Genomic DNA, 13,321 nt, shown 5'->3' on the forward strand with positions numbered 1-13,321 from the left:
CCGCCGCTCTGTACCTGTCAGTATCGATTCTTTCGATTTGACATTTGGCGTATTTTATTTGTTTAGTCAAAAAACCTGGCTTACTACTTTCCATGCTCAAGAGGCACGCGAGCTGTCCGTTAAGTTCGTTTTCTCTTTCCTTCCGTTGATACTGAATTACGCTACTCCTTTCTATTGCTTTAATCTTCACTCGTTCTTTGAAACTTTCCCATTCGACTGACACGCTGTCTACAGGCGCAGCTAGCGCACTGTCAAAGTCTTTTGTAATTTCCTGGACAAATTCTTCGTCATCTAAAAGATTTTTGTTCAGCTTCCACAGATGCCAGTTAAAGCGTGATTTTCTTTCTTTCATTCCAAAAGTCGCACTCACAACGCAGTGATCACTAAACGACACTGGTTTTACGGCGTATCCAGTGCAGAGCGGCACGATATCAACCGATACATTCAACCTATTCAATCTTGCTTGACTATCGCGCTGAAAATGCATGAATTCAGGCAGGGTTCCGGCTGAAAACATATCTTTAATGTCTTCCAAAGAATAGTCGTGCACGAAGGCATTCAATAGTTCCGCACTTTTGTCCTTCACTGGTCTACACTTTACGCGGTCAGAAGCAGCACACACACAGTTGAAGTCTCCCATTAGGATCAAAACCTTGTTACAACTCAAGTAAAGCTCAATGAAATAAAAAAACAACTGACGATCACTTTCAACATTGGGGGCATAAAAGCAAGCTGCGCGCCAAAATAAATTTGAAAACGAAAAATCGACAACCAAGAGACGACCACTTTCACATGCAAGTACAGACTCTACACTTATACCTAATGTATTACGGATAAAAAGAAGGCATCCTCCTGATGCACCAACAGAATGACATACACACACATCGAAGTTCGTACGGAAAGATGACACCATGCGGCCTGTTCTTGATAGTCGATCTTTAACTCTTGCACAGCTGTTAAGTCTAGGTCATTCTCAAGCATCAAGCGATTAAGTTGACATTGCCGCCTTCGTGCTCCCAGCCCTCTGACATTCAAAGTTGCGACACGCAATGGGGCTTCTAGTTTAATATCCATGCGATTAATCAAAAAATGCAATCAGCTCCATATGGCGCCTACCTCCTCAGTCGTGCGTGTGGCTCTCCTTGTTCCGCTGCGTTTGCACGCATGTGCGGCCTCCCAACGATGTGTCTGGAGGCACTATAAGCCAGCCCATTCCCCGCAGTAGCTTCCATAATCCGCGCACACAAACGCAGAGTTCCAGGTGAGAGCACACTACGTCGGACGACGCACAACCAACACTCCCGCCAACGAAACACAAGAAAACTACGGAGGCGGTTTTTCCGCCTGCCGTGTCGCAGCCTCAACGTTCGGGCGCGGCTTGAAGGACGGACGTCGGGTCCCCGTTGTTTTTGATGGTGGCTCGTCGCTGCCAGCTCCGGCCTGCGGCTTGTCGCCGACGCTTTCCTCGTGGGACCGTTTCGCAGCGGTTAAGACAGCCACGTCATCGCTGACTTCCATGGTGTCGGCGTTGCGCGACTCCACGCTGCCTGGGGCTTGGAGAGTTTGTGGTGGCGTGTCCACCGTTCTATCACCTCCACCTTGCTGGGGCTCCTGCTCTACTTGTGGAGTAGCCGCTGCGGTGACGGACGCCGTCTTTACGAGAGGCGTCAACGTAGGCCCATATTTTCTCGCTGGTTGCCCCGTTGTTTTCGCAGCCTCTTCCGCGTCCGCCTCATCCATCAGGTGCTCCAAAGCATCTTCACTGCTTCCAGGACCGGCGATGCTCGCGTAAGAACGGGAGCACTGACTGTCTTCGTGGCCAAAACGTCGGCAGGTCCCGCACCGCGGGACCTTACACTCCCGACGAATGTGCCCCTTACTTCGGCAACGAAGACACAACGGAGGCCTTCCTGGAACCACGACGAGGGCCAACTCACCACCGACATTCAGTTGGTGCGGCAAGTCGTCAAGTTTGACGCCAGCTTTCAACTTCAGCGTGACAATCCTGGTGGTAGAGCCCTTCTCTGACACGCCGTGCACGCGCCAGCGCTCCCGGGTAACTTCGGACACCTTTCCATACGGCGCAAGTGCGACCCGCACGTCCTCGTCCGGCACGCAATGCAGCAGCCAGTGAAGCTTGAGGCGCACATCTTGGTTTGCCGGGTCAATCACCGGGCACCGGCGTTTCTTTACAAGCAGCTCACCGACGCCTGCAATCTTCTTCACTGCGTCCGCATCCTTCAATGTGATGGCCCAAACGTGGTTCATGCGATACGCCTCCAAGGCAATAACGTCTGGGAGCAGTGAATGCTGAGCCAACGCGTCACGGAAATCTCCCACCCGGTACGGGTGGGCACTAATATCCGCGTGCAAAAAAACTGTATTTAAAACAAAACGCCCTGTTGGGAGACTTGGCAGTACAACCTGATAGTCGTTTTCCTGTTCCATAGCCCTGTTACCGCGGCCGCGCTCCTGCGGAGCCCTGCATCCTGCGTCCGTTCACTGGCGTGGCCGGAAACAGAATCCACTACACCACGGAAGCGGTTTAAAGGACACCTTCGCTGATCGCTATTTCTGGGTTTCAAAAATATTACAGACTGTTAAAAATTGCTTCCGCCCGGGATCGAGCCGGGGGCCTTGCGCGTGTGAGGCGCACGTGATAACCACTACACCACGGAAGCGGGTTAAAGGACACCTTCGCTGATCGCTATTTCTGGGTTTCAAAAATATTACAGACTGTTAAAAATTGCTTCCGCCCGTTATCGAACCGGGGGCCTTGCGCGTGTGAGGCGCACGTGATAACCACTACACCACGGAAGCTTTTTTTTCTTTATTGCATGAATGAATACATCAATAAAATATCGTAGTTGTCGTGCCCCTTGGCAGACAACCGTGTCTAATGGACTTTCATTAACACAAGTTGGTCCATCAGACTCAATACATCATCCGCGCAATCCTGTTGCTTCAAGACTTCTCTTAACTTATACACATGTTCCACAAAATAACCACATACCGATCGTGCATCCAAGTCACAATGTCTTACAGCCATTCTTCTCCTCCAAATGCTGTGAAGGCCCAATAACATAATCTGGTCATACTGTGCAACATCACTTTCAGTGGTCAAGTACCGAATTCCGCGCGGTGTCAATGGCAAGTTCTTTTTTAGGGTTCTTTGCAAAACATCCCAGTAGAACACCGCATCCCAACAATCGAGGAACACATGTTCTACCGTCTCCGGTTTTCTACACAGGAGACAGTTCGAGCCCCAAGGAACAAAAAGGCCCTTTTCCTCTAGCCATGTTTTTACTGGTAGCGTTCCTGTGTGTAAATTAAAAAAGAATGTTTTGACGCCAGGTGCAACAGTCATCTTTTTAACTCGCCTGAGAACGTCTTTCCCAGGGCCTTCACAGTATAAGGTTCTGTACAGTGGCGCTGGAAACAACTGTTCAATAAGATCCTTGTATAAGCGCTTCGGCGTTACATTCGCTAAATACTCTAGCGAGAACCGCACTTGCAAAAACCTGAACGACCAGACAACCTCTCGCAGGAAGCGAGACACTGTGTACCGCCGAGCATTGCACGAAGAGACAATGAATTCTGGAAGTGCACTGGATAACATGGTTTGTATGAATGTTCGCAGGAAGGGGTCATTTTGGTCACGCAGGAAACAAAACCTTAAAACAACCTGCCGTACATAGAGATGCATTAGAGACATTCCCCCGACCTTTACTCTCCGGAAGAGATTATCTCTGCAAATTCGTTCCCAATTAGACGCCCAAATGAAGACCGCAAAAACCCGATGAAACCTTTGGATATTGGTTCGTGCACAATATAATACTTGAAGTAAATACATGATCCTTGCCACAAGAAAGGTGTTACATACAGTTGCGCGCGCGAAAATAGAAAGATTACGGCCCATCCATCCCTTGGTCCGGTCCCGCATTTCTTCCGCTTTTTCATTCCAGTAATTGGTATTTTCCACATATCTGTCCAGCGGGACTCCCAAATAAACTCCGGTAGTTGAAGCCCATCGGACCCCGCAGAACAATTCTGGTTCCAAGTCCTACTGCCCATGCCAGACTCCGAGACATTTACCTAGATTAACAGCGCTACCAGTTTGCCTGCAAAACCTTTCGGTTACTTGTAACGCTTCTACAATACTTTTGCGATCTTCACAAAAGAGGGCAACATCATCTGCATATGCCAGTATTCGCACCTCACACGCTCCCAACCTAAAACCTCGGATGTGCTCGCTCGCAGTTATCATCCTACAAAAAGGCTCCAAATAAATTGCAAAAAGTAGAGGTGACAGTGGACATCCTTGTCGAACAGATGCCCTCACATCAATTCTTTCAGATAATATTTTGTTTACCATAAGTCGTGTCGAGCAACATGCATAAGCCATTTTTACCCCATTGAGAACAACCGAACCAATACCAATATGTTCCAACAAACAATAGAGTATTTCATGAGACACCCGATCAAATGCTTTTTCAAAGTCAATTTGAACCATAGCTACTTTCTTATTTAAAGCATCGCAGCACTCGAGCACGCTGCGTGCTACATGAATATTTTTAAATATGCTTCTTGTTTTTATGCCACACGTTTGGTGAGGCCCTACAATATCCTTTATGACGTATTGCAATCGCTTAGCTAACACTTTCATCAGGATTTTATAATCAACCCAGCAAACCACAAACCTCCTATAGATGTCCAGATTAAGTCTGAACGTCTATGTACCAAAGCAAAATCTCTCAGACGTCTTATCTACCAACCTTTTTTCGTGGAAAAGCTGCAGACGTACCCACGACATCATATCTGCCTTAAGCTAGACTTCTCGTAGATATTACTTGTCACGTCCTGGGTATGTAAGCGAGATATATAATTTAAGAATTCCATATTTTTCAATCGTTCGATATTTCGTGTTGCCTTACTGCATTTAAAGTTTGAAATCGCTGTTGACTACAAATTGGAGGCATGACCAGCGCTGCCTGTGTTTTTGTGTTTTTCGTGCTCGCTTCACGGCAACATTATCCTGCCTAGAAAGAAGAAAAATACGGGAAGTAGTAAAGACAAATCTGAATGCACACGCATCAGGTTTCTGACTCAACTGTACACAGTTGGTTTGAAATGCCAGTCACTTTGGTCAGGATTCGCATTGTTATTTCATTACTATTCTTACATTCAATTTATACCTTGTGCTACAGCCTGCAAGCTATCTCAACCACACTGAAAAGTGAGGACACACTAAAAACATTTTTGTTATTTAGCAGCCAGGACTATATAATAACCATTTTTCTGATTAAGCATGTTTTATTCAACTATTTAAAGTACAAAAATTGGTTCAGTTCAATTTTTGGGAGTTATTTTTGCTCAAAAATGTCTTAAATCTGCTAATCGCGCTAGCAACGATAACTAACTATTGGAATGTTGAACTGAGGAAAGCTTAGGCATTTGTGTAGCTGAATGTGTGACCTCATATTTCTCGAGAATAAACTTCTTGAGTCCCGCTTTTTATCATCATGTCAACACTGTAATCATGTCCAGTGCAGTCCAAAAATTTCTCCAGTTAACCCTGTGCCAGTGGCGGCCCCCTTATGCCAGCAAACTTCCGAACCTCATCTGCCCACCAGCCCTGATCCTCTCTGCTGTGCTTGCATTCTCTCTGAATCCAGCCCGTTACCTTAATGATAATTGGTTATCTTGCCTTCATGCTACATGCGCTGCCCATATGCCTGTTCTGTGCCGCGGACAGGCGGCGGCGGGGAAAGCGCGGTGAATTGTCTACGCCGCCATCGCGTTGTAGTTCGTATTAGGTGAGGTGCGTTTCCAGATTCAGCGTAGAGGCTCATGGGAAAGTCGTCTGCTACCGCTACTTCCGGTTCCAAATTTCTCCCGCTACTAGCTTGCTTCACAGCAGTCGCGGTGTTAATTCGCTTTTTATACTGATTTATTTTCACTGCAACACCGCTGATTGTATTGCATCGTCGCAGGACCAACTAGACGTCAACTCTTTTCTGCTTCGTAACGTGTTTTCGCATCAAGTACAACCAGAATAGTGCAAACAGTAGGAAGCTTTCAATGGGTATGCAATGCGACGGGTTGAGACGCGCTGTGCGCACGGTGACATGTATGGATAGTCTGCTAGTACAATGACAGCTTTTACACGCTTTGAGGCAAATGCAGCTATCATTTGCTAAACTGTGCAAGCTTATCCTTCGCTGCCTTCGTGGTGCAGCAAAAAAAAAACTAATATGTAATGGTTTGGTTTATTAGGGTTTAACGTCCCAAAGCAACTCAGGCTTTGAGGGACGCCGTAGTGAACGGCTCCGGAAATTTCGACCACCTGGGATTCTTTAACGTGCACTGACATCGCACAGCACACGGGCCTCTAGAATTTCGCCTTCATCGAAATTCAGCCGCCGCGGCCGGGATCGAACCCGCGTAATGTCCAACGCGTTAAAATAGTTCGACCGCGCACACAGCCGACTGCCGTGCATACGCAGATCAGCCAGCCTACGCTGACAATATTATAACCACGAGAAAACACTCGTATTTTTCGTTATTGTTAATTTTTGCGCTCAGGACGCGTTCATATGCAGCACACGCTGATCTTACGGTGATGCTGTGCAATACGCAATGTCGCAGAACAAACAGATTAGCAAATAAACGATGCCCGAATGCACGGCAATGGCTATGCAGAAGGCATTGCGTGGGAGAAATTTGGAACCGGAAGTAGCTGGCAGACGATTTTTTCATGGTTGTTTGCATTCATTTCGGAAACGCACCTCACTTATAATAGCGCAAACTGCGCATGGCGATTGCAGCTGTAAAAAAAGTAATATGCTACAACTTAAAAATTATTAACTTATTTTTCGTGCCACAGCAAGCCTGCTACTAAGTACAAAAAAGAGACGATACAAAATATGTGACAGTTTCGCACATCCGCACGAGGCTAGGTTCAGCCATGGCGGCAGTGGTAGAGCGCAAGGCGTGTGCGATTTCTCATCGTGTTCCGTGGGAACGTTGGGTTTGAAGAACCTCGACACAGAATTAATTATTCCCTTATTATTGCTGGCGAGATTGTTCAACCGTTCTTTCCTTGATGGAGCTGAAGGAAGACAGTTTGCCTGCTTTTACTACTCGGCGTAGTGGACCCGTCAGTACGAATTAGGACTACAAGTCGTTTTCACCGGCTGTAATCGTGACCTTTCCTGGTGCGTACTAGTCTCAGTTTACTCATTGAAGTGTATTTTATGCTATTTTTGCGTTCGTAATGAAAAAATTCTAACGCATTTATCGGCACGTTATATTTTTACGCTCACTCGTTTGGCTGTTTTGCCAAACTCGCTGTGTATTTTTGAAACAAAGGCTGGTGATGTATGCAACTGGCCTCTACTACCGAAATGTGGGCATGCGTTCGGATGGTGTGCCGAAGTGCCTGTGCAAGCACACTCCGCTCAGCACGACTGTCTTTTAGTGCTGCAAGGGCAACCTTTGACGCTTCATAGCCTTGCGTCGGTAAAAGTGGCGTAAATTACTGGGTTTATTTGTTGTGGTTGCTGTGCCATTCTCTTGTCACCTGTAAAAGTGAACAATTATGCTTTCTTTTGCAGCAACCCTTGCTTATTGGGCTGGGCAGAAGAGTATTGATGCCACCGCAACTGTAAACGATTATGCTCAACGAGAAGAATCAGTGAAAGCGCCGAGCGCAATAAAATACTGACGCACTCGGAAGTCATCTGCAGTGTTTTGGGTTCCCGTGATGGTCATGTACTCGCTTACTCAACTGTATTTGAGCTAGCTGGAGTGCTTGGACGTCCCGACGACTCCATAGGGAAGTCTGTGGCTGGGATGCAGTAGGTCTCCGTTCCATCTGGAATTGTAACAGGTGTCAGCTGCATCTCGTATTGCAGCTGGTTCCAGTCGCAACTGGTTTAAGGAACAAATTTCCAGTTGCAACAACTGGAAATGTGTCCCCTAGAACAGTTGGACTGGAACCAGTTAGAAATTTTCTCCTGGGTATTGATCTATGTATGGTCATATTCTGATGTCTGCAGTACGTACTTACAACGTGAACTGGACCCCAATTTTCATGTTGTAGGTACGTAGATTCTTCGTAAACGGTACTAAAATGGATGTCTAATGGAGGTGTCTAATGTCCAGCGTAAATATCTCGCTGATGTCTATGGTACGTTTTATGGTTTACTGGGAACGTTTGTTAACGTGATCGGTCTATAGCTTGTTACTTTTACCAGCTTGGCAGGGTAATCTGTCTTAGGAATTAAGAACGTATAAGCATTGCTAAACGAAGGTGGCAGCCTACCGACCTCAAAACACTCTTTGAAAAGCTTATGTAGCATAGCAGCAATGTCATATTTAAAGCTCTTATAAAAGGCAGCAGTCAAACCGTCAGGTCCCGGCGACTTTCCGGCATTCAATTCCTCAATTGCTGTCTCTATTTCCTTAATACTTATTTCGCTCTCTAGTTCTTCAGTTATCTCATTTCCTAATATTGGCATAAGTGGCAAAAAGTTTTCCCGAAACCCTTCTTCACTTGGTGCTTTGCGTGCAAACAGCTCACGGTACTGTTCCGCGAATGCACTCGAAATTCCACTTTGTTCACTGAGGATTTGTCCTTTGGATTCGATAACTGATATCTCGTTTGACCGCGCGTATCGCTTTTCATCTGTGAGCGCGCGTTTTGTAGGCATTTCACCAGTAAGCCATTTTTCCGTGCGTGCTCTTATTGCTGCTCCTCTGTACTTCTGAGCATCTAAAGCTTCTAGCCTAACTTTGACGCCTTTTATATCATGCATGAACATGCCCGGCGTTTTTTCCTCTTCGTGCCCTAAATTCGCCAAAAGCTCACGCAATTGCTTTTCTTCTTTTTTTCTCATATTTTCTTATGGTTGAACGCTCAATGGCATGCATTTTCAACTCCTGCTTAAAGCATTCCCAAGATTCAATACGTCCTGTTTTACTATTATTAAACATATCCATGCTTTCCTTAACTTTTCTTAAAAATATGTCGTCTTCTATAAGCCTTGAGTTTAGTTTCCACATATCCCAGTTCATTTTTGCTTTACGCTGTTTCCTTCCTCCCAAAGTTACCGCAACTAGGCAGTGGTCACTAAATGACACTTGCTTCACTTCATACTGCTCACAGTAAGGCGAAAACTCCGGCGACACATATATTCTATCCAATCGTGCGTGGCTACTACCCTGAAAATGTGTAAAATGCACATGATTCTGACTTTTCACGAGGCCTATTACGTCCTCCAAGCTGCACTCGTTGAGGACACTCTTCAAGAAATCAACACTCGGGTCTTTTACATCCTTTACATTTGAACGATCTTTAGGGTACAAAACACAATTGAAATCTCCCAATAATATGAGCACTCGATTGCATTCAAGGAACGAGGCTAACTGTTCAAAAAATCCGCACCGTTCCTTTTGTATCGTAGGAGCATACAGGACAACAACCCTCACCGCGAATGTTTCATATGTGAAGTCACACACGATAAACCGCCCCCTTGCACAAGTTATTATTTGTTCCTCTACGATGCCTATGTTTTTCCTCAGGAAAAGACAGCATCCCGCCGACAAACCAGCAGCATGCCTTACACAAACATTGAATTGTGACCGAAAACCAAGCACCATGTTATCTGTTTGCTGCTCATCCTCCACTTTTGTTTCTTGAATAGCCGCGATATCTAGATCTAACTCCCCGAACAGTCGGTTGAACTGCACTTGCTTACGCTTCGAGGCAAGCCCTCGTACGTTCAGAGTGCCAACTTTTAGCGGTTTCTTCAAATAAGCCATAGCGTGCACCCAGCAAACAAACAACAGTGACTAAAGCTCACTGTTTCGGTCTCTCGTCGCGAGTGAGCGACGAGGACCGCGACAAGGCTAACATGCCTTTCTTGGCTCCCTCCCCTCTCCAATGCCTTTCTAGCCGACGAAGTTCTCGTTCCGTAGCCGGTGCCTTTTCGTAGTCATGAGGTAGCTTAATGGAAGCGACTGTCGCATCCATCGGTGCCTCGGAGTCGTGGTCGCCGGAAGTGCTCTCCCTCGTTGGCTCTTCTGGCGTCGCAGCAGCAACCGCCTTCTTGCCAGTCGTTTCTGCAGCGGGGTCACCTTGTGACTTCTCGTCGCCAGCAGGCAGCTCCGGCTGCTGGGAAGCAGGGCCGTCGCTGAGTCCTGAAGGGGGCGGGGCTCCAGCGTTCTCCAGTTCCTCCTGGTCCATGAGCAGCTCGCTCCCGTCGTCTTGCGCCGGAGCAGTACCCGTGGCCACACGCGCATACGTGCGGACGCATCCTTCCCGTTCGTGTCCGAAGGCGTGACACAAACTGCATCTTGGCGTGCGGCAGTCGCGTCGAATATGCCCCGTCCTCTTGCACCGTAGGCATATTGGTGGACGTCCAGGCACCACCACTAACACTTGCCCTCCGTAAAACTTGAGCATGTGGGGTTAGTCAACGATAGAGAGCCCCTCCTTCAGAACCATACGCACCAGACGGGTTGGCGATTCGACGTCTTCGAAACCCGGACTGTTCCACTGCTCGCGAGTGACGTGTGTCGCATCTCCGAATTCTTCAAAAGCTTTCTGCACAGAATCATTCGACACGTAGAAGGGCACCCAGTGCACCCTGAAGGCCAACTCGCGTTTGTTGCGGTCAATAACCGCACAATAGCGTTTTTTCACTTCAAGTGCTCCTTCTGTCAGCAGTCGTTACTTCGCTTCCACAGTTTTCAGCTTCAACATCCACACATGCGACATTTGAAAGGCCCCGATGCCAGCCACGAAAGGTAGAACACCGGCAGTTTCCAAAGGCTCACGAAAATCCTGTATGCGATAAGGTCGCCCGGCAACATCGCAGTGAAGGAAAACCGCTGTCTTCATTGCTTCTCCCGAAGGCAGCGTAGGCAAAACTAAGCGATAGCCCACTGGTGGGCGTCGCTCACCGAAACCTCGGCCAGACATGACCGATAACGAAGCGCGCTCGGAGCTTCCCATCACACGACCGTCTCCCACGGAAGCCGGCGGTGGAATGACTACACCACGGAAGCGGGTTAAAGGACACCTTCGCTGATCGCTATTTCTGGGTTTCAAAAATATTATAGGCTTAAAAATTGCTTCCGCCCGGGATCAAACCGGGGGCCTTGCGCGTGTGAGGCGCACGTGATAACCACTACACCACGGAAGCGGGTTAAAGGACACCTTCGCTGATCGGTATTTAGGGGTTTCAAAAATATTACAGACTTAAAAATTGCTTCCGCCCGGGATCGAACCGGGGGCCTCGCGCGTGTGAGGCGCACGTGATAACCACTACACCACGGAAGCGGGTTAAAGGACACCTTCGCTGATCGCTATTTCTGGGTTTCAAAAATATTACACACTGTTAAAAATTGCTTCCGCCCGGGATCGAACCGGGGGCCTTGCGCGTGTGAGGCGCACGTGATAACCACTTTTTTTTCTTTCTTTATTTCCGGACACTTACACAGTACAAAATCGTACACGGAAAAATTAAGAGAACTCATAGCCAAATTTTCTCGTGGAAATGATAGTAATAAGGAAGCTGTCATCCTTAGGTGGGATGACGTTGTCGTGTTAAAATTCTCTCAAGTGGATCAAGGGCTCTAATCTTGGCAGCCATTCTGGAACTTTACACTTCAATTTGTGCATTTCAACAAAGGCATGCATACTTTCACGAAAGTAGAGCCTTGCAGGGCGAGCATCGGGATCTAAATGATACCCAGCCATCCGGGACCGCCAGAGGCTGTGCAGACCGATTAACATGACGGTATCAAAAGGTATGCCGTCTTCGTTATCTGTTGATAGGAACCTGATGATATGTGTATCTAACGGTAAGTCTTTTTTAAGGGTTCTTTGCAGCACGTCCCAAAAGTAATCCCCTTCCCAACAGTGTAAAAAAACATGATCTATTGTCTCAGGCTGTTTGCATATTAAACAAAGTGACCCCCATGGCAGAAAAAAACCCCTGTCTTCAAGAAATGTTTTTACCGATAACGTTCCGGTATGCAGGTTAAAGAAAAACGTTTTTACTCCTGGGGAAACTGGCATCCCTTTGACCCGCTTCATCTTGACCCGGATAGCCGTTGTACAAGGCTCTGTACACAGGAACGGAGAAAAAGTCATCGCACACATCCTTATACAATTTTTTCTTATTGACTGAACACAAATATTCAATCGAAAAACGAGTTGTCAAAATTCTGACGCTATTTACGACCTCTCTTAAAAAACCAGAGAGGCGCCCTGGCATACTTTCTGCAGCAACAACAAAATTTGGCAACGCCCGCACGAGCCTTACTTGGCAAACAGTGCGCAGAAATGGATCATTTACGTCGCGGAAGAAAATGAATCTGTTTACGAGCTGTCGGGCGAATAAGTGTGCTAACCCAAGACCCCCGTCTTTGACACGCCGAAACAAGTTATCCCGTCTACACCGTTCCCAATTCGACGCCCAAACAAAAGCGGCAAATAGCCGATGCAGCCTCGGAATGTTTAACCTGGAACAGTGAAGCGTTTGCATTACATACCACAACTTGGCAACAAAGAACAGATTACTCACCGTTGCGCGTGCAAAGATAGACAGCGGCACACCGCTCCATTTGTCAGCCTTCTCACGTATATCTTGGGCTTGGTCGCGCCAAAATGGCTCACTGTCTTCATAGCATTCTAGAGGCACACCCAAGTACTTAACCGGTGTTGTGGCCCAAGTCACGTTGGCAAAGGCGTCGATGGCCACTCTCCGTGCCAAAACCCTAGACACTTTCCCCAATTCACCGGACTTCCAGTGCTTGAGCGCATGGTCAACAAATCACTCCCGTCTAGTGAACGCCATACGCTGCAAGAAATCTTGGCACGTCATGCTCAAGTGTTCGACTTTGCCTCTAAGGGATCGAGTAGTCATTTCCCAGCCTCTCGAATACAGCATAAAATTAACACAGGAACCGCACCCCCTATTCGCCAGAAACCTTACAGAGTCTTCCCAGCAGAGCGCAAGATCATTCAAGAGCAGGTCGACGAAATGCTGCAGAAAGGAGTCATCCGTGAATCTTCCAGTCCGTGGGCCGCCCCTGTGATCCTAGTGCAAAAAAAAGACAATTCTTGGCGATTCTGCGTTGACTACCATCGTCTGAATGCGCTAACAAAGAAAGACGTATACCCGTTACCTCGCATTGACGACTCAGTCGATTGTCTGTATTCGGCGTCATATTTCTCCTCTGTTGATTTGCGATCTGGTTATTGGCAAATTCCCCTGCATCCATCCCACCGTGAGAAGACAGCCTTAGT

General features: G+C 47.3%; 1 protein-coding gene, 1 long non-coding RNA gene and 4 other non-coding genes across 6 annotated transcripts; 1 reads left to right on the plus strand and 5 right to left on the minus strand.

Moving 5' to 3' along the window:
* Positions 1 to 1,323: 1,323 nt before the first annotated feature.
* LOC149345048 (uncharacterized) lies at positions 1,324 to 4,074 on the minus strand. The gene is made up of 2 exons (XM_089547356.1): positions 4,068 to 4,074; positions 1,324 to 2,489 (listed from the first exon to the last, which is right to left on the minus strand). Exons 1-2 carry the CDS (start codon positions 4,072 to 4,074, stop codon positions 1,324 to 1,326), a joined length of 1,173 nt encoding a protein of 390 aa, XP_089403482.1.
* Positions 2,609 to 2,681, minus strand: TRNAV-CAC (transfer RNA valine (anticodon CAC)). Its single transcript has one exon. It is a non-coding gene; the product is annotated as a tRNA-Val (tRNA).
* Positions 2,748 to 2,820, minus strand: TRNAV-CAC (transfer RNA valine (anticodon CAC)). The gene has a single exon. It is a non-coding gene; the product is annotated as a tRNA-Val (tRNA).
* A 2,811-nt stretch (positions 4,075 to 6,885) lies between the features above and the next one.
* On the plus strand, positions 6,886 to 7,741 carry LOC149345051 (uncharacterized). The gene is made up of 2 exons (XR_016282812.1): positions 6,886 to 7,217; positions 7,617 to 7,741. It is a non-coding gene; the product is annotated as an uncharacterized LOC149345051 (long non-coding RNA).
* Positions 7,742 to 11,137: 3,396 nt separating this feature from the next.
* TRNAV-CAC (transfer RNA valine (anticodon CAC)) lies at positions 11,138 to 11,210 on the minus strand. Its single transcript has one exon. It is a non-coding gene; the product is annotated as a tRNA-Val (tRNA).
* A 64-nt stretch (positions 11,211 to 11,274) lies between these two features.
* TRNAV-CAC (transfer RNA valine (anticodon CAC)) lies at positions 11,275 to 11,347 on the minus strand. The gene has a single exon. It is a non-coding gene; the product is annotated as a tRNA-Val (tRNA).
* Positions 11,348 to 13,321: the final 1,974 nt, after the last annotated feature.

Source organism: Amblyomma mixtum, chromosome 5 (genome assembly GCF_055824585.1).
Source record: "Amblyomma mixtum isolate Tamu chromosome 5, ASM5582458v1, whole genome shotgun sequence".
NCBI classification, from domain to species: Eukaryota; Metazoa; Arthropoda; class Arachnida; order Ixodida; family Ixodidae; genus Amblyomma; species Amblyomma mixtum.